The 25,877-nt window shown below is 41.9% G+C and overlaps 1 protein-coding gene across 1 annotated transcript in view; it reads right to left on the bottom strand.

The window, feature by feature from the left end:
• KIAA1549L (KIAA1549 like) overlaps positions 1-22,524 on the bottom strand; it is a 77,846-nt gene extending 55,322 nt beyond the window's left edge. The window contains exons 1-11 of the mRNA XM_009956467.2: positions 22,492-22,524; positions 21,621-21,693; positions 15,175-15,507; positions 14,063-14,068; positions 11,718-12,332; positions 10,214-10,326; positions 8,467-8,686; positions 7,338-7,471; positions 4,724-4,886; positions 2,061-2,120; positions 373-524 (exon numbers count right to left, since the gene is read on the bottom strand). Of these exons, the coding sequence (XP_009954769.2) occupies positions 373-524; positions 2,061-2,120; positions 4,724-4,886; positions 7,338-7,471; positions 8,467-8,686; positions 10,214-10,326; positions 11,718-12,332; positions 14,063-14,068; positions 15,175-15,507; positions 21,621-21,693; positions 22,492-22,524 (1,902 nt within the window). The remainder of the gene's footprint in view (positions 1-372; positions 525-2,060; positions 2,121-4,723; positions 4,887-7,337; positions 7,472-8,466; positions 8,687-10,213; positions 10,327-11,717; positions 12,333-14,062; positions 14,069-15,174; positions 15,508-21,620; positions 21,694-22,491) is intronic.
• Positions 22,525-25,877: the final 3,353 nt, after the last annotated feature.

Raw genomic sequence — 25,877 nt, 5'->3', positions numbered from 1 at the left:
CTAGGAAACTTTCTTTATGAACAACAGGTTGGAACTCTTCATTATGCTGAATACAAGACTTTACACTAAATTATGTACTTTGCACCAATCCTCATAGCAACTGAAGAGAAAATATTTATTAACACTGATTAACTAACGACAATTTCTAGCAGATGAGAGGCATGCAAACACGGCTGACTGCAGAAAAAGAAACCCATTAGTAATGCCACGCATTTTGCACTCGCTGCTTTGATATCCATGAAAAAAAGACAGGAAATCTCAACCCAGTTAACTTTTTTTTTCTCCTTAAACACACCAATTGAGGCAGGACACACGCAAACAAAGCCCTTTTTTCAACACATATCTAGGTGCAACCGGTGTCGCAGTGACCACCTGCACAGTGTAGCTGCCCACAGTAGTGGCCCGTTTAAATCGTCTTCCTTGCTGGTGGGACATCATAAACAGCGGGGCCAAACGCTGCTCCATTAATCTTGCAAAGCTCTGATTGTTCAGTCCCAGTAATGCAATATCAACCCCTTGAATAACTGCGGGAATGGAGAAAAATCACACATCAGCACATCTTACACGGACAGATAAAGTAACATGTGGTCTGCAGGACAGTTTGGGGCAGGGATGTATTAAGTAGCTTAGGAAAAAAAATAGCTGGATAGTGTTACACCCCCTAGTAATTCCCAACGGGTTATAACATGCTTCTGTTTCAGCCCCTGCACTGTTCTCAAATAATGTCAATGATGTTTCAGAGTACATAATCCTCCAAAAACTTTCTTGGGCCTTTAGTTTACCAAAATGGCTCTGGGGAGCACCTAATCTATGATCTTCAATGTAAAAAGTAAGCTAAAACCTATTTGAGAGCTGCCTGGTTTTATGCTTATTGCCAGATGCCCCTGTTAACTGAACCACAGTTTTTCATCCAGCACTTTCGAAATTTGAAGTTAGGATTTTGTACAACTCAGTTTGAAACAAAACATTGCATGTCTGAGAGCACTGAAAATTGAATAAACATTTCCTAAGTATAAATGAATGTAAAATTAAAAAGACACTGAATTAACATAAAGTTCAAAAAAAGAGATATGGCATGCTAATTTAATTCATACATATTTATGATTTTTCAATTTTATTTCAAAAAGTCTTTTGGGACCACCATGATTTTTTTTGAAAACAGTGTTTCCATTGTAATATCAATTTTACCCCATTGCAGTAAGTGTACAAAGGCAATAAATGGAGTATCAGGTTCACAGCACCCAAAGCGGGAGGAGCTGTACCACTCCTTCAGAGGACCAGAAAATAAAAGGTTATGCAGAGGTTCCCTCAGGTATATGTAACAGGTACAAAATCACCCTGGCTTTTGGAAGAGGAGTGTAAGGTTTAGTCCGTTTTCTCTTGCTCTCCTGAGCATTAAAGTCCAGGTACAGACACACCAATTAGAAAGGCTTTGGTATCTACTCACTCAAAGATGTCTGGGGGAAAGGATCACTGGACCAGTGATCACTTCTAAAGTCAAAACAATTGTGAATGAGAATGTGATACCAGCGAAACGACTGTGAAAAAAGCATTTTGAAGCCTAATAGCATTCTCTGAACTTTCTATTGGTGGAAAAGGTGGTGATGTGCTTAATGCTTTGGGTGAAAGATGCAAAAATTCCTGGACCCAGACAGTCAGCAAATCATAACAAACTTCCTCGATTTAAGAGATCACCTTTCTCCCTGGGTTATATCTATAAGCCTCTTTTGAGATTTAAATCCAAGTCACAGGAAAGTAAACCCAAGATATTTGGGTTTTAAAACTCTGAGACAGTAACGCTGCTCTCAAAAGTGCTTAAACCAAAGCGGCATAAATTCTGAGGCAGGTGTCGGATGCAGGAGACCTCTCTGTTCAAGATGACAAATCACAGTTATGCCCCAGATTAACTTTAAATAAATTTGCCCAGTTGAATGCAATAGGAAGGTTCAGTGGGCAGACACTTTTCTTGGGTAAAGTTACTGCACCAATGTGTTTATATAAATGAGCACTAAAAATTATTATCTGAAGTGCTTGGAGGAGGGAAGGAGATTAAAAAGTACCTGTTATCACCCAGTAGTCTCTAGTTGACTCTGAGACATCAAGGTTTGGATACTCCAAAGCTTTAAAAACAAAAGTTGAAGTTATGTCATAATATTCCAACATCCTACACACTGTATGTCCCAAAACTGGTTAACCAGACAGTGAAAAATAAAATTGAACTATGGCCCAGGAGGAGATCTAGAGGCATAATCTTCAGGGTCACAACTTCTCTTCAGTCTGAAAAAGGACACCAAGTGTAAACAGTAGAAGCACTGCTGTACAAAGCAGAACACACATCTTCTGTTGCCAAAATATTGACTGATATATTGTCTGGGGCAAAGCCCAGGATTGCCCATTACTAAAAATGATAGCTAATATGCCCGTGTCTACTACGTTATATACATTTCTGCTGCTTTGTCTCTGTGAGTAATCCCCTGGGGAAAGCAAGACAAGATTCTAAGGTGATTCTGTGATTTAATCCTTAGTTAACCCAGACTACCTTTTTAACCTAAAATAGTATTTAAATAAACCACGATCAGATTCCACTAAGCACAGAGTGCAGTTCCACATGAATTACAAACAAGACTAACGAAACTGTGAACACACCTTAGACTGTGGTACTCTCACTCTGCACTATTTAAGGTATTACTACCATATGTGTTTACATCTGTGAGAAACTGATGTTTGCTGGTTTGATGCCTTTTGTTAGCTTTTCCGTCTCCAAAGTGCATTAGGCTGTAAAGTTCAATATGCTGTTAATTCCTTATACAGCTCAGCATTTTTTCAATAGATTTATGCAATGTGGAAAGCATTAACACTTGGCACTTAATTCAGAAAATATCCAAACTTTGCACGTTGATACACTGCTATTGAGTTACCTTGATTTTTAAACTCCAAAGTGGCTTGAAATAGTAAACGCTGTAAAGGATCTAATTACACACAGTAACTGCTTTTGAGGAGGTATTTCACGGTGTGTCCTGAGCTATGCATTTCCATGACAGACTGCAAAGGCTCTGGAGGAGCCGCTGGAGTCTACTGGGAAATAACATACTGAGAACAGCCGCAGTATTTGTTTGATAAACTGAAAGAACTACACTGCCATGTGAATAAGCATCAAACACTTTTCAAAGTAAACATTTTCACAAGACACACTATCAGTCTGAAGGCACAAACACTACGTCCACATTAAGTTCATGAGTTTGCAGTATACCTGCTGCACTGGGAATAAAACCAAAAACTCCAAAATGAAATATAAGCCGTTAGTTGTTAAATGAGCACTAGCTAAAGACTTTATCAGGTCAGTTCATCATGTGCGGGGATCAGCAGCGACCACATGAGGCTCTTACTGTGTGACAAATAGCTTTCACAGCTCCTGACTACCAAGCATATGCCTATATTGCCTTTGTGAGAAGCACCATAAGCCTTCTCCTATGCAATAGGCCTATTTTGGAGGCCAAAGACTTGAACTGAACACAGCCATCATCAAAACTTCCTCAGGCTTTCTCCTTGTGCTCCTGGATGCCCCATGAAGACAAGTCCTGCACACAGGGCACTCTTCGGACAGGCTCACCCACCAGCCACGAAAAAGGAGCCTGTGTGATGATGAATGGTCCCCAAGTACCCTTTGTCAACAGCCTCCCTCCACCTCCCCTTGCCTGCGGAAAGACTTGTTGAAAACACAAGCCAACCTAGAGACATGTCTCTTACCCTGTGACAGAAAGTCTAATTCAAAAGTGCACAAATGCAGTGCAAGAACTCATCATTGGGCATTTTCACCTATTCGTTTGCAAATATCTAATTTAGACAGGTAATGCCTCAAGAATAATATACACTCTCTTTTTCAAAGATTTGCACAATCACCAGAGTTAGCTGTGATTCCTGACTGCCTTGCACCGGGGAGTGAACACTTACCCCACAGACAGGTCATTGTGCAAGTAATTGATAAAGAATTGCACCAGATGATTACTCTACTGTTGGGCTGTTTGCAAGTAAAATGGACTGACAAAACAGGTAACTTCTGTTTTCCCCTGTCCTCACTTTCCAGCAGCCTGGTTCTGCTTTTTCTCAGAGTCAGAAAATGAACAGGCACCTTAATAATTTTACCTAAAGTTACAAATCCACTCAGCTCAGTGTTCTGAACATATTTGGCTCTACCCGTAGATGCCCAAATATGTCAATATTTGTGAAATGAAAAATTACAAACTACTCCATCACTGGTTTAGCCTTATCAGTGAGTTCAATAGCTACCAGAAGCTTAACCAGATCTTTACTGGTATTTGAGCACAGTATTTCAAATTCAACAAGCATCTCATGAAGATTCACACACAGTGAGATCAGCTGAAACCTGTCCTTCCTTAGCCAGAGTCCATCACCGTGCACTGACGTGCAGGTTACCGTGACAGCATATATGTGTTTTTCTTAGTTATCTGCCAGTGTTCCTAGCACAGAAAACACTGAACCCAGAAAATCTCCCACTTAATCCCCACTCTTTGTTTTTCTTTTTTTTTCAAAAAACAACAACAACAACAAAAAAAAACACCAACAAAAAAAAAACAGTTTGAAAAGTAGGCAGCAAATACACCTACAATCTGTGAGCTTGATGACAAAGCTTATGGTGCTTGCAAAGCAAAAGCCCTACGCTGGCTAATCGTAAGGAGCTGTGTGCTGGGAAGCACATACTTACATTCTGCAATGGTGAGAGGCGGGTAGGTCAGGTAGAAACCCACCAGCTCAGCTGACAGCTGATTAAGAAGGTTGCTGGAAATAGTGCCATTTAGAGTTGTGCTTTGATTGTTCACTACATAAAACAGAGTGACAGCTTGGGAGACATTGGAGGTATTCAAAATCTGAAACAGAGGTAAAGAAATAATATGTAGCTGTGCTTCAGCTCAGTTTAAAAAAAAAAAAAACAACAAAAAAACAAAAAAAAAAACCCACCCAAAAACCAAACTAAAGAAAGCCCCAGAAAAACAACCAACCGAACCAGTGCAAACAAATCGGGGGACTGTTAACTTGAACAATGGATTACGTACAATTCACTCAACAGGATGTGTAAAACTTTACTTGTGTGATACTTTAACAACACTACTTTAGCACATGCAGACTTACTGGAAGACAGCAGCAGGCAGAAAAGGTGCAGTCAGGACTGAAAAAATACTTTTCCCTGTTTTTACCAGGAAATGTAAGATGAGGGAGAGGATGCTTATTAGAAAAAATGTTCAGTGTTTGCTGCAGAGGAATTAGACCTGTATGTCTCACTCTCTTTGCTGCCTTCCTAGTACAGTTATCTAGACCTACACCTTTTGCCTATGAAATAACGGGATATCATATCTCTTCTATTCCTAGCATCATATGATTACCTGCTCTCCTCCCCACTCTAGCTCTATGCCAGTCTCCTCCTGAGCCCAAATCTGATGGCTGCATTTAAGGACCAATTCTATTTAGTGAGTACTGGATCAGACCTTCAAATGCCAGTTTTATGCAGGAAGCAGAGATGCAAAGGCAGGGCAGGAACGGCAAAGACCTATGTTCTCAGAAAACTCATGCCCTAGGACAAGACGGATGGTTTTTGGCTACTGATACTATGGGTAGGGCCAACAGCATCCAGCATTCATGGATGTTATTTAAATACCCCATTTTTATAATTCAGATCACTAAAAACATAAGACATGGTATAACAAAAGCACTAGAAGAGTTCAAGGTCAGACCAACGGTCTGCCTAGCTGATGTCCACTTACAAATGGCCAGGAGCAGATATTTGGAGAATGAACACAAGGGAAGAGGAGAGGACTGGTTTTTGCAGCATAAGGTTAACGCACAGCTACAGTCTGAGCTGTAAACTATATGCTGGGTTTAAAAAGAGTTGATGAGTTTTTATTCTATGTGTTTGGCCAATTTTTGTAACTTCCATGCTACTTCTCCAGTTTCATCCGGACATCTTATTACCCAAGATCTTATTACCCGCTGTGTGAAAGGATTCTTTTTTTTATTTAAACCTGAGTGGCTGTTACAGAAAACTCCAAACGATCACTCCTGATTCACTGCACCACTCATGGTTGGAGAACCATGGCCAACTTCATTTCTCCTTTTGTGGAAGTTGTTTTGTGCCTTTTACCCATCTTGCTGCTCTTCCCTCTACCCTTGTAGAGCAGCAACACCTTTTCTGAATCAGCTCTGTCTGCTACAGAACTGTTCTTCAGTTTTTAATTAATCTAAAAGCCTCGTACTATTTTCTGTTGCACTGACTTAGCCCTTTCATGGTACTGGAATAATTTAATAAAAATTTATCATGAAGACTATACCCTTGAGCCTCTTACTTCCCAGTTTATATCTTGCCTTCAAGACCTCCATCCTATCATTTTCTAAGTTGACAACACCCACAAAACCCATAACTACTAGCTTCTTCTAGGGCTCTTTAAAAAATTGCCTAGGTGCTTCGTGAGATCTGCCATTTCTGCCCTAGCAAATTAGCCACCATGAAGTTCCACTCAGCATCACGGGTCCAGCTGGTGAAAAGCTTGACAATCACTTTACCTACTACAGTAAGTCATCTCTTGCCATGCACTTTTCCGCCTCTCTGAGCTCCTCCAGTCTGAACACAAGCTCACAAGAAACAGTACCAAAGTAACTAAGCAGAGCTCTGATGACCAATTTTCTCCTTCTGGTGAGATACGCAGAAACTATTCCGAGGAGCACAAGTCCATACACAGAGTTTTATCGTAAGTCACATACACATCATAAAATCACTCAGATGATAATTTCTGTATTCCTGAAGTATGGCACAGAGCATAAGGGTGCTGGCCCCACTACACATATAAAAGTCTGCAAAAATCAGGCCCTTAACAGTGAATTTGGGTCTGTGAGTATGGAATTGGAATGCACATAAAAAAGAAGAAAGAGATACATTCCATTAGTTCAGATCTTACAAACAGCTACGCATCTCACCATCTCTCTACCTGAGTAGCCTCACTGAAAGTAACTAATGTGTCAGAATAACATATTCAGTAAAAATGTAACTTTGGAAGAATATTTTTATATATTTATTTTTACTTGAATTTCACTTAAATGATTTAACTGCAAACAGAAAACTCAAATTCATGAAAATAACAGTAACAGTCTTCTAGAAATCATGCATGTAGAAGTTTTCCTGCAATACATAAAACAATCTTATTGCAGATGAAAGCATATACTTCCATAGTGGCTATCAAAGGCATTATGTTGAAATACAAGCATACACATAGCAAAGAATAACCCAAAGAGCTTGGCAACAGGCTCTGGCAAAGCACACAACACTGTACCTGGACTGTTAAGTTGTTGCTGGTGTTTAAGACCTTTCTTTCAGCATCCTGAAAGGCTCTCTGTAATCGTTGCTCCATGGTCTGAACAAATTTGCATGACTGTATATTGTCTGTTTGACCCACAAACTGCAGCTCTGCAAAAGGAACAACGTATTTGCACGTGGACAAAATACTCCTGGTTGCATAACTCCTGTAATGCCTGACAGCAAACCGATCAATTTCCAAATTAAGCAGGTGACAATAATAAGATCAGTTTATGTCATTCAAGCACTGCACTAAACTAGCCTTAATTAAGACAAAACGTAAGAATTAAATTGCATTATTAGAGCTCATACTATCCACAAAGAAATGGAGATTGATGGTAAGACTAGTTCACTGTACATTTACTTACTCAGAGCCAGGCAGTAAGTGAAATCATTCTAAAACACAACCGATGCTCTTAAATCTTGCAGATCATTTGCTCTTGCAAGACATAATCAATCATAATATTGATTCTCATTCTGTTTGTGCTAGGAAAAAACATACTTAACTGGGTAATTGCAATACGTATGTGTAGATGTAAGCATACACATAAGAAATCTTTCTTACAGTTGAATATGCTGTTTTACAGCACTCTCTGTCCTCTCGTAGCTTATACCGCTCTGCTGCGCTGCAACTGCTCTGCAGTGATGCTTCCCACAGTGCAGAGGGGTTACACAGTGACCCTGGGTCAGACAGCTGGAACCCAAGCCAAATCCAACGGGTCCAGCCAGAACAATATATACATGTGTCATACAGTCCTCTCTCTCATCGGATCGTTCTCAAAAGAAACACAGGTTACTGCACAACCCGGCGATTAAAGTCCATTTTAACCACACACCAAGTCAGCCAAGAGGGATGGCGTGACTCGTCCCTGACGCAACGCCACCCCGTTTCACAGCGGTGCTGACAGAGGTGACAGCAGAGCACCACGCAGGGCAGGGATGCACCCACCGGCTGTCCTGCTTCTGCCGGGAACATCCACACGGGAAACCAAAGGAGAGCAGGGGCGCAGGCAGGGCGGCAAAGGGGCAGAGGAGCACCGTCCCCGTGCACCGAACCGGTACACACCACCACCCCCCCGGGCGCGGGCAGGCAGGACCTCGCTCACCTGTTTTCAGCTGGAAGTGGTACGCGGGAAGGGGCTTCCATGGCAAGGCCAGGGCCGCCACAGACTGGAGATGCGAGACGTGCTGCTTTATGTCTGCTGTGGCGTTGCTAATGCCGTATGCCAGAAGCCTTTCAATTACAGCAGCTGGCATGAAAACCAGTCGCCCCCGTGTAACGTAGTAACCAACTGTTACATTATTTGATTGCTCCAGGATTTCAACCTAAAACACACAGGGAAACATTTTTTTTTTTTTTTTTTTTAATTTTGTTTGCAGTTCAACCACTATTTGATGGGACTTCTCATCCTGAATATAGCTCCCTTGCAGCGTTTTTATCCTGTAATCCCCTATAAACCCTACAGGATCAGTTAGTGTCATATCAGACATGGTATTAGCAGAACTGCTCAGGGAGCTTTAGACCCAAGCCCATGCAAAATGTCTTCCAAATTGAAGCAGTGCAGTACTGCTACCACAGCTCACATACCTCCAATTTAGATTAGGGCTTCATTCATGTATATATACTGGGGCACTTCATTTACGAGTGTAAAAACACAGAGAATCCAGAGAATGTTCAGCTCCTACTTCATACCTGAAGTTCACTGACTTTGTGCATGAGTCTGTCATTGCAGGTTTGGAGACAGGTTTTTGAAAGACAAAAGTTTCCAATATTTGATTCTTCAACCTCAACTGCCTCTTCTATACTATTTTTCCTATACTGTCCCAGATGGTTAAGCTATCATCTAGATGAGCAGAAATGACAAACCACAAAATTAAACACATTGTGAGACAAAATATGAGTTGATTTTTACATCAAAATTCTGTATTTTCCAAAAAGTTTAAGCCCTGGAACTGGTCCTTCACACTGTTTTAGCTGGTTTCCTCCATTAGACAAAGGCCACTTCTCTCAGGTTTTCAAGAAGGTGGGGAACTAAACCTGACAGTTTTCACTGCCGCTGCTGAGATTCAGGAACGTACAATTCCCAAACCAACTAACATCAACAAACTTGCAGCAATAGAGCATGGGGACAAAAGTCAGCCTGATGCCCTCTATTTTGAGCAAAATTGCTTCTTTCCTTCCCATTGGCTTGGTAAGTATAACTCATAATAGCCTTGGACTCAGCACAAACCCCTGCCTAAATGCACAGGAACTTGTGTTGCAGAGAAGAGCGCCCCAGCGATTCACCTAAGCCTGCTCTTACATGCAGCAACGCGGAGGTTCGTGCAATTTAGCTGCAAAGTGATGAACACGTCTCTCTCATTTATTTTCAATGAAACATGCTTTCTCCCTACTCAGGATTTTCATCCCTGTGGAATTGCACTTGTCAGATACTCAGTTTTCAAACCAGGGAGAGGACTGACAGCAGCGACACCCCATTTACCAGCCCTGCTCTTGCAATTGATCCAGGCTGAGCACAGCAGCACTTGGCTGACTGTGAACCAGAATCATTGCTGAGCTGCAGAGGGTGGAAGAAACTGCTGTCAGTAGTTGTTTCCTAGAACATACCAAAACCAAATTTGCATTTCTCCCTTCTACTTCATCAAATAAAGCGGTAAAAGCTTTGGAGCAGTCCTTATATTTTTAGACCCCAAAGTGCTGCCACCTATGCCTGCTTTCCATGGGAAAAGCTCGGTTCTCCCCTCCAAGAGGTTTCCTACATCCAGAGACACCACTGGCGCTGCAGCCAGCTGGATTCTCTTGGTGGGAGAGCTGTTTTGGTGAGACCATGCAGACAAGCCAAGCATGCTTACCTGAGCACTGACGTTTTGGTTGAAAGCTTGTCTCAGCACTTGGTTGAGTCCTTTTCTCACGCTCTCCTTGAAGGGATTGCTGATCAGCATCCTCCTTGTGTTCAGAAACAGAACTGTGGAACAACAAAAGCCACATGTTGGTTTGAGACATTACCATGCTACTGTTTGCTTTTTTTGATTGTTTTACGTTGGGCTAGCTGGGTGGAGATCATCAAAGCAGCTAGGATTTGCAGCAGCTCCAACGGCAGCAAGAACTGCAGGGGCTCAGCTGCGTCCCCGAGTTCCCTACCCATCCCATGGCAATAGCCCATTGCTTCCAGAATGAGGTCTAACAAATGCAATTTCTTTAGCAACAAGTCTTTGCCATGCTGCCTTTCTCGGTGAGGTACGATGCCACTTGATCGCCTGCAGACAGACTGCTGCAGCATTCCCAGGGGACTGAGCTGATGCTGCACAGGCAGGCCTACATAAAGGACGTGTTCTTCGTACCTTCACAGCCAGAATTAAATAAACAAAGAAATGTGTTATTCCACTGCTATCGTTATTTTCCATTTAGGAAGTGTTTGTACTCTTTCTTTATTAACTTCACGAGCTTTTTCTTTTTCTCTTATAATTTGCAAATTTTTACAGCTGCACTTAAGTACTTTCAATCATACACTGTATACAAGCTACTGCTATCTTTAGGAATAGTTGTTGTACTCATTGTGCTACTGATGTAGATAGTCAGCAGCTACTAAACACACATTAGGTCCAAAAGGTGCTTATTTCATTGTCCCCAGAATCATTCAGGTCTATACAAGGTCATAAACTCTTTTACGTAACTACTCTTCTTTGCTGAGATCTCCAAGATACACATCTTCTGGTGCTGTGCTATCATAAGGAGTCCATGTGAAGCCTGGGCAAGGGACCTCTCTGGACCCATTTGGAGTTCTTACTACGGAAAAGCTGTCTGAAAAAACAGCTAGAGCCAGAAGTGGTACTGTGCACAAAGAAAGCTCAAAATCCTCCCATTTTGAAGTGTACAACTCTAAATATTAAACATTATTTTCAAATGATTCTTTACTGATAGGTGTTCATATAAAAACAGAACTAGATATTCATATGTAAACAGTGTCAAAGACTGAGGCAGATTACTGTACAGTCTTCTTCAGTGACAGACTCCTTACTGCAAAGCAGAGACCAAACCATCATGTCATACAGGGTTGTCTCTCCACTTGGTAGTTCTGCCTGATCCCTGCAGTGACCCACTGAACTTCAGAACACCTGATCTCACTGCTTCATTTGACACATTCATTGCAAAATCCAAGCTACAAATATAGCTAATGTCATTTCTATCTAGCAACCCTGCTTTTATCTGTCGGGTTTGCCAGGGCAGCAGCCTTGTCCCCATATTAGTCACTAAAGCCCCTATGTTCTTCAACACTTGACTGTATTTCCCACTCATCACCAGTTGCCCCTCACAGACAAGCGAGGTCTTTTCAGCAAATTCAGTGGCCCCACATACCTGTTTTAACCAAAAGGTTCCTGGAGAGCCGGCAATCCAGGGGAGGAGCTGCTGTCATGTTAGCGAAAGTGGCTGCTGCTGTGGTTTCAGAAGGAGCAGAGGTGTTTTCCACTGGAGTAGGGGGAAGCCTAGTTGTTTTCGCTGATGCTGTAATAGATGTCAAAGCTGCTGTAATTGTCAGTGGATACGGGGTTGACGTTTTGGTGATTTCTGAGCTTGGGAACTTCTGGGTGTTAGTTACTGTTGTTTCTATCTGCCTTGGTACATGTGCTGTGGGTGCAAGTGTGGAAGCTGTGACTGTGTTGCTTTTAAGGGTTATGAGCATGGCTGTCATGTCCACGGGTGCTGCCGCTGTGTTTCTTGTTACAAAAGGAAAATCCGTATGTGCTCCTACTGAGCTTAGGTCTGATGCCAATTTTGTGGCAGTGTTATTTTTTGTTAGTGTCAGTATCGGTGTGCTTAAGGCCATCACAGACGGCAAAGGTGTATTTTCAGTGCCTAGAGAAAAGAAGGAAGAAGCTGGCACTGGTGAAGCTGGAGATGACTTTCTTGTTAGTGGTTTTGCTTCTGAAGTTCCTACTGTAGGTATTGCACCAGAAGATACTCCAGATAACACTGTAATGACAGAATGGGTAGAGTTGGTTGTTGACAAAAAAGAAGTTAGTTGTGTTGGTGATGCATGGACAGAAGTTATGATGACTGACTGCAGAGCACTGGTGGTAGGGGTTTGCAATGGGATGCCCTTGGTAGGCTTGTTAGATATATATATACCGGGAACTAGACTACGTCTTGTAGCACTCATCTCCCACTCCTCCACACTAAATGTAGCTGGATTTTTATCGAACATAACCAAATAACCAGAGGACTCTAATCGGTTATCTGCAAATTCTGGCAAATTTCCAGGTCATCTTCTGTAATAAAACTGTGTAAGAGAGTTGTGCTGGAAGGCTTGGTTACAGGAGAGGGGGACTCTGTTGGCAGTATGCTGTGGATGGCACCATTTTCATTGCTGGCTGAGAGAGTCGAGCTGTCAGTGAGCTGAAAAGCCAACGTTGGTGTTGTGCCTAAGGTTTTTGTCGGTAAAGTAATCTTTCCAGCATCAGTTTGTGATTCTGGAGAGCTAGGGAAAGCACCTGTGTCGTTAACAGAAGGCACATGTCAACTGAGAGGTGCTTCATAGTGTGTGCTGATACTAATGTCCCCAACAGTAAAGAAATTAGCAACGCTTTCAGCCGTGCTTCCGTGATTTTTTTTGCAGGGGATCAGGCACTGTCAAAGTGCTAGCAAGGGATGAATTCTGAACAGGAGATGTTTTCAGGGCAAATGCATCTACATCAAATTCTGGAAAACTATTTGACTTCATTCCAGAAAAGGGTGAATTTGAAACATTTTGACTAGCGTTTGCATATGTATAGTTTGCTGAAAGGGTGGAGAAGAGCGGCTGCTTATTTGTATTAAATTTCTTTTGCAGACTTGAAACTACTGAGTATGGTGCATGGTACTCAGTTTCCAATGGAGAAATACTTAGAGGAACTTCTCTTATTGCCATTTGACTGACATTTTTACTGCAGGAATACTAATGCCAGCTGAACACAACAATGCCGTATTGGTCCACGTAGAAGCCAGAGTTGCAACTTCAGGCGAGCTGACAGGACGAAATTGCTTTCAGAGTCCACATTCAAAATCCCAGAAAAGCCAGAGCTGTGGCTGTCTCTCACCGTTGTCATAGAAATGAGTGATGCCAGCATACCCCCCGCTGTAGGCACGACAGAGGCAAGCAGCTTTCTATCAACTGAACGTGAAGTCTGATCAGAGGTAAAATGATTTAAAGCTCTTTGAGGTGAATATTCTGCATGTGGGCTCACAGCAGTGGGTACTCTCACATGCCTGTCTTCATCTGCAGTTACATTTGGACTTTCTCCATCTCCAGGTGGAAGATGTGCAGTCACAAAGATACTGGTAGCAGATGTATTTGTGACAGCAGGTTCAGGTTTTGAAAGACGTGTGGTGGAAGTAAGTAACAGCACTGCAGCTAGATCAGGACTGCTCATGGCTGTTTTCAAAACTGTGCCTAGTATCTTCGATACTTTAGGGAGTTTACTGGTTTGGATATCTGGAGAAACTCTGGAAATCTGAGATCCATCAGGCAGAATACTATTAGCCTTAAAGTTCATGGACGTCTTTGCTGTCACCCCTCTTGCGAAAGGCTGTCGAGCTGTTCCTGCCATGGGAAAGCCATCAGAAGTTGGGAGAGCACGTGCAGAAGCAGTTGGCAATCGCATGCCGTTCCCCTGATAAGCTTCATCAGTGAGGTCTTCTACAAAAGTCTGATTCAGAGTCATCACCGAGTGCTGCAAGGAAACAGTCAAAGGGATTTGCAAAGTATCCTCATCAGCTGCTGCTGCACTGGGACTGTTTGCGCGTGCTGTCTCAGTAACGGTGTCATTTGTCTCAGTTAGCAAGGGAGACCTTGTGCTTGTTGAAGAGGAGCGTGTTGCATTTCTAAAGAGAAAATCTGTTTCGCTTCTAAATGGTCGTACTGGCAGCACTGCATTGCGAGTGTGCTTTGCATCTGGAATAAGCGATTTTGGCAATGAAAGGGAAGACACGCTCTCTGTTGAGGTGGAGACCTCAGCCAGTCTCTCAGAAACTGATGACACGAAAGTTGCACTGGTAGAGCCTGTAGTGCAATTAGTCAGTGCTGTGGAAGACTGAGGATGGCTCATTTGGGGTATTAGAAGTGGAGTACCCACAGGACGGAAGACTGATGTAGGAACCTCTGCTTTATCCTGAAAAACTGGTGGTGACAGAGGAGTGATATCACTGTTTCTGTCAGTCAACGCTGCCTTAAATGGCTGAATGTTTGGTTTTACTCCAGTAGAAGACACATTATACATACTCTCATTAGGAAACTGTGACAGGCTCATGGAAGCTACTGGCAGGGAAGACTGATATGTTTTTGACACAGGAATATGAGAGTACACAGACAAAAAAGAGGTCCTTTCTGAAAAAGACCCTTCTCCCACTATTTCTGTGAAATTCACTGATGTTGCTCCAAAGAGATTGAAAGGCATGGTACCCATAAACAACTCTGGACCCTTTCTGTGATTTACCATACCCGTACGTACTACAGTGACTGTGCTTAGAGGACTATTTCTGGTGTCACTAACCTGCGAGCTGGCTGAATCTGTGTTGAAGAAGCCTTCAGGATCTGCAGACAAAGGCACTTTGATGGGCAGTACAGCTGGGTTAGAAAAATTAATGGTATGAGGTGACTGAATTATCAATGAGGAGAATGATGGTGATGGAACAGCAGCAAGTATGTCTGATCCTGATGTGCTTTCTTTTGAAATGGAGGGTGTTTCTAATGGTGTTAGCTGAAATGGCACAGCTGTACTCGAATGTGTCACTGACGGTGTAGTGGACAATGTGGCAAACATATCAAGTTGCAGCAAACCTGGTACAGCAGCTGTTTCATCTGCATCTTGAGACGATGACCTCAGAGGTGACTCAGCTGAAACTTCAGCAGGTTCCTGGGATGCACTGTTTCCACTGCCTTGATAAAGCATGGGTGACAGATGAGCTTCATCCAAAGCCCTGGTACGCGTGCCAGTCAGTGTCGTTTTTATCATCTGAAGCAAGTTTGCATTCTCCAAAGTCTGTCCCATAGAAATATCAGCTATTGAGGAAGTCTTACTTTCTGTGGAAGGCCGTGTTGGTGATAGTATAGATCTCCAATTAGGAAAAGATCCTGTAGAAGGAGCAACATTGATATGCTGTTGCCTGATACCTGTAAAATAATAAGTAAAATAAGTATACTCTTCCCCAAAAGGAAGAGGAGTTGTTGTTGCAACAAATCACAAGACAACATGTGTCATGTTTAGTAAAATTAGTGAACTTTTTTGTATACAAAAGGCATAAAAATTCAGAGAAAGTTTAAAAAAAACCCCAAAACTCTACAAAAAACCAGTGAAAGGTACAACGTGACAGATGATAAACCCCTCAAGTTGTTTTATCTGGCAGAAGAATAAGGAAAGCTTCCTAGCCTGTTCTATTTCAAAATGCTACTTTTAACTAGGGTGGTTCAACATGCTAAAAGAGACCTCCTTAAGCTTGGGACAATTCTTGAGGTTATCATCAGTCACTCTGTGTCAAAATATTATGTGAGAAGATGGATTTAGAAGCAGTGCAGAAAGAGAATAGATTTTGACAACCAAGCTTGACTGACTTGGCACGCAGTCTGACATGGGAATAGAGTCAGCATTGGCTGGGTTCCGGTAGGATGCATCTGGAGGTGCTCATCTTGCCAGTTCTAATAATGCATGCAATTATAGACACAAAAGCAAGAAAATAAAACAGGGATGAACATGAGGAAAGGGGGGCAAGATCCAAAACAAATTAGGAAATTAGACTCCTTTTTTGATATGTGCAGATGTACAACGCATCATTTAAACCGCCAGTTTACTCTACACCCAACACCATAATGTTCCTAGGCTTTGTTTTCTTAAAATGATTACTGTTATTCTACAATTGTAGCACGGGAAATCTCACATTCTTACTAATTTAAAGATTAAGATTCACTCAAGAGTAAAATTTCCAGGGCTTTTTTTCCCTTCCCCTTGTCAAGATAATAGATCAAAACTCAGTACTGGCACTTGCTACCACGCCAAGCTGTGCCCCCTTGCATAGCTAAACAGAGGCACAATAGGACCTAGTTCCTGCCCTCCAACTGTGGCGCATCTGGATCAGACACAGAGGATGCCAACCTCCTCCATACCCCTATGAATAACTCCAGCGTAATAGTGTGGAAGAACAGGCAGGGGCAGACCTTGAGATACATGGTTATAAAATGGGCTGGACCTGAATTCCAGCCACCCACGAACCCAAGGGGCAACAGAGCCAACAGCACCAAAGGGGAGCAGCCCACAGAAACAGGAGCCAGCAGCACAACACCATGCAGTGCAAGAGAGGAAAACGGGTCACGCTGCACCTATTTAAAGCTACGTTTCTTTCTTGTGGTACTCTCGTGCTATACCACCCATCGTCCACAGGCGCAGGCCAAAGTAGATGATTAGGCTAGCTCCTTCAGGCTCCTGTGTGCATTCAACAGGAATGTGTTGGAATTATAATTATGCTTAGCATGGCATTTACACTCAAAAAAAACCCCAAAACAAACAAACAAACAAACAACAAAACCCACCAAAAAACCAAACAAACAAACTACAGATCTTCCCCTTTATCCCTGTATTTAAGAGATTTATTAAGCCGTAGTGAAGAACAGCCATTATTATCTTTCCTCTACTGAAATGCAAGAATGAATATAGAATCCAGGAGCAATTTGCTTTAGGGGAGAAGCTCCAGGATGGGTAACAGAACAGAGCTCTGCCCTCCTAGCAACCAAAAAAGTCCCCAGATCTTTCACTTAACACAGGCTAACTTGCCCACTAGCATTTTGGAGAAAAGCTAAGGTAAGCAGACACAGGGCTACCTACAGCAACAAGAGCTAAGCAGGCTAAAGGGAAGCCCAGTCAGCCTTTATGAAGCTGCACCAGAAGATCAGCAGGCTGGACAGAAGGCTGCAGAGTACCCCAGGGAGCCTGACCCACCAGGAGAGGTTTGCAGCACAAAAGCAACGCTTTTGTATTTGCACTGTGGCTGCTGATGTGTCATTCAGGGACCAAAGACCTAATTGACTTGTGTGGCCTTATTTCTGATATCTGCATGCTCCACCATACGTTGGGAGGCACACTGTCATTCAGACTGTGTTTTGGTGGCTTTTCCTCCTCTGTTACAGGCAGACAGCTTTTTAACAGAAGGCAGGAAAGATGATGACATGTATTTTGCTCAACTAGAATGTATTCAAACATATGCTTGAAATTAAGAACTAGATGATGTGCTTTGCAAAGTCAGGCCTTAGGCAACCTGCAGTTTAAATTTCTGTGTGGTCATCTCAGCTGATAAAGTCATTATTGCCCGATTTGTTACACCTCAAACTGTCTTGTTTGAAGAACAAGAAAGGCTGAACTGAAAAGTGAATGCAAAGCCTCCACATGGCATTTCTTCCAGCATTTAGCAAATGCAAGTCCTAAAGGGGGATTAAACAAGTCAATGTTTTCTTGCTTTCTAAAATAGCAAAGTCTGTCAACATCAATCCGCACACAGTTTGCACCATTCCTCATGTATTTCTTCACACTTTGGTTTAATGAGAATGATTACGAGCAGAGAGACAATATAAACCTGAAAAAAGCACTGAATTGATGTTACCACATTTTGACAAGCAGTAAAGGAAAGCTCAAATAACACAAAGATGATAAAACACGGAATAAAAATGTTCTCTAATCACTGCTTAATTCTAGTCCTTCAGTTCTTGTTTCTTCCACTTCCATACAAACTGCCAGTTTTTCTGTTTATGTCCATTAATGAAGTAAAGCTCTTGAGCTACTGAAGATTTTAAGAAGTTACACAATATTCTGCAACCGATACACAATACTGGCATTCCACTGCAGCAAATTTTCTTTGATTCTACATTTATGGAAAGATACTATCAGTATCTAGTTCAAACTTCTGCCACAACTTCAAGATCCTGATAGTAACCGGACACACCATGCAAAGGCAAAATTATCCTCCCAGTACATGGAGTTTAAACTGAACTACGTACTCGCTACTTCAGAACTGGTAGGATAGTATCAACAACTACAGATCCTTATCAAATACAAACCAAGACTCTACCATGGAAAAAGGGTGGATGTGGGAAAATATTTCACTTCTAATCTATCAACAACTGAAAACACTTGATAAAAGGAGAAGACAACCAATTCAAATGAACATAAAAGTCACAATGAGAGCTCCACCTGGTGTGCATTGTGCACCGAGCCATTGCTTGTACATACCAGTAGCTGTTTCTTGTGTGTAAGGATTACCTGTTATTCTTCCAAACTTCAGCCTATTGACTAACCACCACCTCTGACAATCCCCAAACCCATTTAGCAGTAACTTCACTATACAACCACCATTGGTTAGGGATCTTGTCATTTGCAGTAATGAGAAACATGACCAATATGCCACAGCAGGAAGTTAAAAATTGATCCAGTTTAGAGAAAAATCATGGCTTTATCATTTCTGAGCCCTTTCGTGCACACCTAAAGGAGTAACAGGGACCAAAGAAGAGCACAGAGGTGACCAAGATGAAGATCATCATCTCCCCTCATCCCCCTCTAATAAAGTAAAAGGGATAGTGCATTAGCGTAGGCAATCTGTGCCTGTCCAAAGGTGACACACACATCTAATTAACGTGCAACATAAAAAAAGGGATAGTAAACTGTGCACCTCTGGAGCAAGAGTCTCACTTATTGTCCAACTTCTGCCCCTGCTCCTGAGACACCGCAGTTGCATGGTATTCTTCACATAGGTTTGGTTATTTCTAGTGAGACAACTAGTTGGTAAGCAAATCTCCCCTGGAAAAAAAAACAGTGGCTAATGAGAATGACTGTATTTGGCATGGCCCTATTTCCTGTATTTCACAGAATCATAGAAAATCTCAAATTGGGAGGGATCCATAAGGATCATCAAGTCCAACTCCCTGCTCCTCGCAGGACTACGTTAAACTAAACCATAAACTTAAGAGTGTTGTCCAGACACTCCTTGAACTCTGACAGGCTTGGTGCCATGACCGCTTCCCTGGGGAGTCTGTTCCAGTGACGGAGCACCTTCTCCGTGAAGAACCTTTCCTAACTTCCAATCTGAACTTCCCCTGATGCAGCTTCATTCCATTTCCTCCTGTCCTATTCACTGGTCACCAGAGAGAGAAGATCAGCACCTCCTCCTCCGCTGCCCCTGTGAGGAACTGGTAGACTGTGATGAGGTCACCCCCTCAGCCTTCTCTTCTCCAAGCTGAACAAACCAAGTGACCTCATTTGCTCCTCATAGGTCTTGCCCTCAGGGCACTTCACTGTCTGTCGCCCTACTCTGGACACACTCTAATAGTTTGACATCCTTCTTATATTCAGGTGAACAAAACTGCACACAGTGCTGGAGGTGGGGACGCACCAGTGCAGTGCATGAAGAGATCAAACTGCTTATGAGTGCGGCTAATATTTGAAACCACGGTCTGCTTTATGCTATAAGGTGGCAAAGATCTATCATGAGCAATGTGAGCATTCTGTGGATGCTGCAGCATGTACAGTCATCTGTCCTGCCTGCCTGCTGGAAGGCAACCAGCAAAAGTAGCAGCCATGGAGAAGCCTGTAGGACCCCAACAGCAGAGCCCCTCTCAGGACAGATGAGAAGAAGAACATACTCACAAAATTAATTCAGCTCCAACTGAATTAAACAGGAAAAAAATACAGTCAGGATTCAAACATTTCCCTCCATAAAAAGGAAAAAAAAAACAAAACAAAACAAAAGGCGTTTGAGAACCCCAGCTGAATATCAGCCTACAACTCTACCAAAGGAAACACAATGACTACCTAGAGCTTCCCTCACTGCCATGGCAGCAGAGAAATATTGTTTTGCCACTTCTGAGCCACTACAACATAACAACTCAAAGCTATCTTCAACAACAGAATTTTTGTTGTCTTGACTTCCATTTCATTACTCACAGATCATCTGGATTACTAACATTTAAGAGTGAAGCTGAGAAAGAGGACACTTGGAAATTTTATTGTATGACTGACCGAGATATCTTCCCATTATATGTCAGGTATGTATCTTTTCGTGACTTTCAGCATATTGAAGACAGAATTTCTCACATTAATTTGCTTTAATTGTTAATTTCTGAGAAAAAAAAATATGACTAAAAATAATTCTCAACTGCTATTAACTCTGGTAAAGGTTAAATTTTAATAATACAATAGTATCTGTATAAGAGTAACTATAGCCACCTAAAGCACAGCAGAAATCCAAACATTAAAGTACATAAGCAATCCGGATTTTATACAGGTCTAAATCAATCAGCCCTAAAGCAAAGTGATTCCAAAGATAACTTGGAAAAAAAAAAAAATCAGCTTGTGATAAACAGAATTACTTACAAACACACATGAAAATAACAATCTACTTACAAGATAAGTACTGCTGCAAGAGACCATTTACCACTTTACTCCAGTCTACCCAGTAACAGCACTATCCTAGGGCTGCATCAACTCTTAAAAACAATGCCACTATTATATTAAAAAAAACACTTTTTTTTTTTCCTTTTCACAAGTATGATCTTTCATGCTAATTATTTTTTTACTGTGAGACACTGACTGATCAGATGTGACTGGTATGGGATGCGATGGGGAAATGAACAGAAGAAGAATCCCTGTTACACCAGTGGAAAAAAGCACCTTTCTACTCACAGGGTTATGCAATTTAATTCCATTGAAGAATATTAAGCCTACACAGTATGATGATAGCATCGACATGCATGTTATCTGAGCCACTTCAAAGTTTCTTAAAATGATTTTTTTATATTCCTTAAGAGTTTACAATTTGAAAATGGCACGAGGAAGGCAGATTTCACGACTCAAAGGATATTAAATATGCTACCAATAAAAGACTCTGCAAAGCATTTATAAAAATAGCTATGTAGCACACCAAAAAATTACTCTTACTCACTATGCAGACTGGTAAAACTCAATTACGCCTTCATAATATGTTATTCCAGCCGCACATTGATGAAATGATGACATCACAACCTCTGCATCCCATACATCACACTTTTGGCACCATTCCACAGAGACATCTGCAGCTTAATTTCACACCTTTTTGCGTAACATCTAACCTGTAAGGGATTTCTAGCCGTGCAAAAAATCCTACCCACAAACACGCACTCTGAGCCCCGGTTCCCACACCCTGAGCCATGCCTGCGTCCACAGTTGGTAGGGTTTGGGTCTGCTCCTGGAGGATCCTGCCCAGAGGGAGAGCCAGGCTCAGCCCGTGCACTGGGAAGTAGAGCACGCAAATACACGCGGTTTTGGCAGCTGCCAACCCACAGCCACTACGGCAGGAATGGATGGTGGAGAGGTGGAGAAGGCTGCTTCCTTGGGATTGCACCAACTTTCTCAAAAGAGCAAAGATAAATAAATCAGAAAAAAAAAAAAAATCCAGTTCTGTGACCTCCTTAATACCAATTCCTTTATGCAGATTCTGAGAAAAGTTTACAGTAATTCAGTAGACTGACTCTTACATTTGTTTCGGTTGTAACTTTTCCCAAATTAGATACTGACCTTCCAAATCCAAAATTCTGACCTGGAGGATTAAGACACAAACCTTCCCAGCACCTGAGGCTGTTCACATCCTAGTTTCTATTTACCTGCATTAGTCAACAGCTACAAGAGCCAGCCATCAAAAACAAGCATCATCTCCCACCAACAAAAGCCCTCTTCCCAGTGATCTTAAAAAATGGTATCTGAAAACTATTATTAATTTATTTTTGACAATCAGGAAAAATATTTTTTCCCCATACCACCAGAATTCTGTTTAAACTACGCAGTTTATCACTGAGAAAAACCTGTATGAAAAGGTACTATACTGCACAAAGTTTTCTTCTCAAACAAAAGTTTGGACTTCATAATAAATCATGGAAAAATGTTTGGACACAACATTCAGTCATTTCAATTGCACAGCCATATTTTTGCTCACGTGAAAATCAAAGTAGCTATCTCTTCTGTTAGGAACATTTATGCACCTTCCCCTCTCTCTTGGGTACCCAGGGAAATGCACCAGCAGCAAAGCTCTGCGTTGAGGACAACCTTTTAGCTATGAATAAAAATATAGGGCCGCGATGAAAACGTACTTCTCTCCTGCTTTCAACATGTCCTGCCTTCATCGCTTACCCAGCCCAAACGTAAGCTGGCTGGGATTCGGGAGAGCAGAGCCGAGCTGAGCCTGCAAACGCTTCACGGCTGTCACCAATATTGCTTCAGGAACTGACAGACTGGTGCGACTTGTACCAAGTGCCAGCCTTGCCTGGGGGTGAAACGTGTCTCCTTCGCCACACAGGCAGCTTGGCCGGGATGCTTTAATTGCGTCCAGCAAGCGGGGATGGAGGTGAAGAGCAGTACAAGAGACAATAGATTAGGCAGGGTAAAATAACACACTCCTGTCGTCGAGAAAACAATTCTGCCACCGGCAACTCCAGCTGCATCATCTGCATGTTGTATTCACAGAGCAGATGCTCAGCTGGATCATTAGGAAATGCAGGAAAGAAGAGCGTGGCAGAGGAGGATTTCACTGCCACGTGGTGCTGCGGGATAATTGCGCATAATCATACAGAAACCAGAATGTGCTATGGGGGCTCTTGTCCTTGCTCCCACTGAATGTACCTGTTAGCATTTCTGCTTGAATTTATCAGATTATTCACAGAATTTAAGTGAATGAATGACATATATATTTTTTATTTTATTTTCATTTTTATTGCTTATTCAGCAACACTTTTAGGATCAATGCTTTTGTGAGCCTGACAGCCTGCTTTAGCACACTGCTTATCTATTTATTTGTAAACACACATTTACACAAACTTTTGTAAAGGACTTGTGTTTATTCAGGGAAGTTTATATAGACACTGTTAGCATCAGCATAAACTATTTAATGAACAATGTAGAAAAAAATTCAAGGTCATTTTGGAATGTGCAATACCAAACCTGCCACTTGTTACGATTTTACCTTGAGTCTTACAATATTTGAGAGGCTTTTTTATGGAAGGAAAAAAAAAAAAATACCCATCCCTTAAGTGAAACAGACAGTATTACTATTTCAGCTTTCATTCTTCACACAAAAATTCTGAATTCTTGTGGTCATGGGATAAAAGAAAATGAAAGTATTTTAAAATCCCATGATTTTTAAGCAAATCAGATTTTCAGAGCACTAATTTCTTTTTTTCGTTTTAAATTTCTGGAGCTAGGACAGATTGTAAAGGTGGTACCAAATTCTGAATGAGCATGAGAAGGGTTTTGGGGCCAAACTCTATCTGCTTAGAATCTTTGTGAGTTAGGCAGCAAAGTACAGGAAATGTGGACTCAGCTTAGTTTTTCCACTAGTAGTTACAAGTCAGCAATAGAACAGCTTTCTTATTATACGTAATAAAAATTTATTTTCTTAACTACAAGTTACTCCCTTAATAAAGCTTTTGGAGTTTAACCTTCCTTGCAAAATCAAATACAAGCAGAGACTGAAGAGAATCCCTGCTAAAAGCCACACAGATTATTCTACAAAGCAAAAAAAAAAAAAAAAAAAGTTATTGTTTCCAGAACTTTTTCAAAGAAATGATGTGCTTTCAAAAGGTTGAACTGTGCACCAAATTACATAAGACGATATATTTTGACATGCTGGTTGAGTAATTGTGAATGTTCCCTTGAGCCAAAAAGCTTTCTGCTCACCAAGGCAAGCACATCTTCAAGAGAATCTTTTTTGCACATCACATTTGGGGACGCAAGCTGTGAGTGAAGACCCTCTGGACTACGCTCTGCCACTCACTTAATCCACTGCACCTTCTGCCAGCTTGCGGAACCTCCACTCCCCCGCCGGAGGGGAGACACTAACATCGGGGCTCAGCAGCAGTCTGAGCTAGGACACCAACACACTGACATGCAGGTGCATATTGCCCTGGCGCTGCAGGCGCGGGAGCCTCCAGCAGAGAGCCGGTAACAAGCAGGTTGGCGGCGCGAGCACCTTCAGCCACTGCTGCTGTTAACTGAGCGCAAGAGCGTTACTCATTTTACAGACGAGCAAGCCTAGGAGCACAGAGAGCTTGGATTACTGCACGTTACAGACCAAAGCAGTTTCAGAGAAGAAAATGAAATCCAAGAATTGCTGATTATCGCAGCATCAGCTTTACCTCATACATATATGTACTAGAGGCATCAGCTATGAAAGGGTACATTACGTGGCTGTAGCTAAGCAGTGTGCAACCCAAATGCCTGACACCGTGTCCAGACAATCCTAAAACTTCTTAATTTCAATCCATCTCAGAGTTTTGAAATTACAGTCACCAGATGCGACACACATGCAAGCACCAAGGCCAGGGTGGATGAGCTCTCTGTGCTTCCCAGTGACTATCTGAGGCCAAGACACGAAGGTCAGACAGGGGGCTGTGCCCTGGGCACCCCTCCTGCCCAGGAGGACATGGAGGCAGACCCTCTGTGGGGTCTATCCCAGCAAGGTAACCAGGAGAGAAGTTAATCCTTTCTAAGGAGAGATATGGTCTCAGAGGTGCCCCATATACAGGATCAATACAAGGACAGAGGTTTCCACAATGTCTTTTACTACTCTAAAGTTCTTTCCACTGCCTGTGGCCTCTGACTGTAATGAAGGATAAAGAGGTGAAGACCAGGAAAAAAAAATGTAGGTCAGGCACAAAAGCATTCTGATTTCTTGGTCTGCACAGTGTTCGGTACTGCCCCACGGATGATGCTTTCAAAGTGTGAAAGTCACTGCTCTTAAATAAAATAAAAAATATATTATTGATTTTTAGATTAGAAAAATTTCTGATCACACTGAAGAGTGTCTGAAAAGACCACCCAACATTTGAAGCAGAGTAAATAACAAACCTTTTTTAAAAAAATGCAACAAAACGATAATCAAGTCCAAATTCTATTCTCTCTTCAAGACTTGCACCAAATAACCAGTGTTCATCCACCCCAGTATAAATGCAATTTCTGAATCCAAAAAAGCAAAGTCTATCACTCAACCCCAGAACACATGAAGGTTAAATCAGTGAATGTATAAGATCCACTACCATGAGTGAGCTAATAGGCAAATACTGAGTTGAAACACGGCACATCCTTCTTTCAAGGGGACTCGTCGTTATGTCAACGAATGAGAGTACAAACATAAGCTCTTGCTGAGAAAGATGGTAAAATGGATGGTTTTTCCTTAGATTGGAAAAATTCTTTTCCTGAGCAGACTTGACAGCACTGAAGGTAAGGGACACCATGGAGAGCTGCATTTTAAGGCTTTCAGGTTTTCTCCTCTCCCTCCACTTAAAAAGAGGACAGGAACTAGATGATACACATCATCTTAATTTGTTCTTTCTTACGTACTGACTTTTCAGAAATTATCAATTTAAAGGTAATCTCTCTTAAAAAAAAAATCTGTTTGGGTTTTTTTTTTTTTGTCATTCAATATCGCCCTTTGACTCCTACCTTTTACAACTGGAGTAAGGGCCCTCTCTCAATTGGAGAA

This window comes from Leptosomus discolor, chromosome 12, assembly GCF_034619465.1.
Source record: "Leptosomus discolor isolate bLepDis1 chromosome 12, bLepDis1.hap2, whole genome shotgun sequence".
NCBI lineage: Eukaryota > Metazoa > Chordata > Aves > Leptosomiformes > Leptosomidae > Leptosomus > Leptosomus discolor.
The sequence above is the reverse complement of the archived record's forward strand: the minus strand, read 5'-3'. Positions and strand labels throughout refer to the sequence as shown.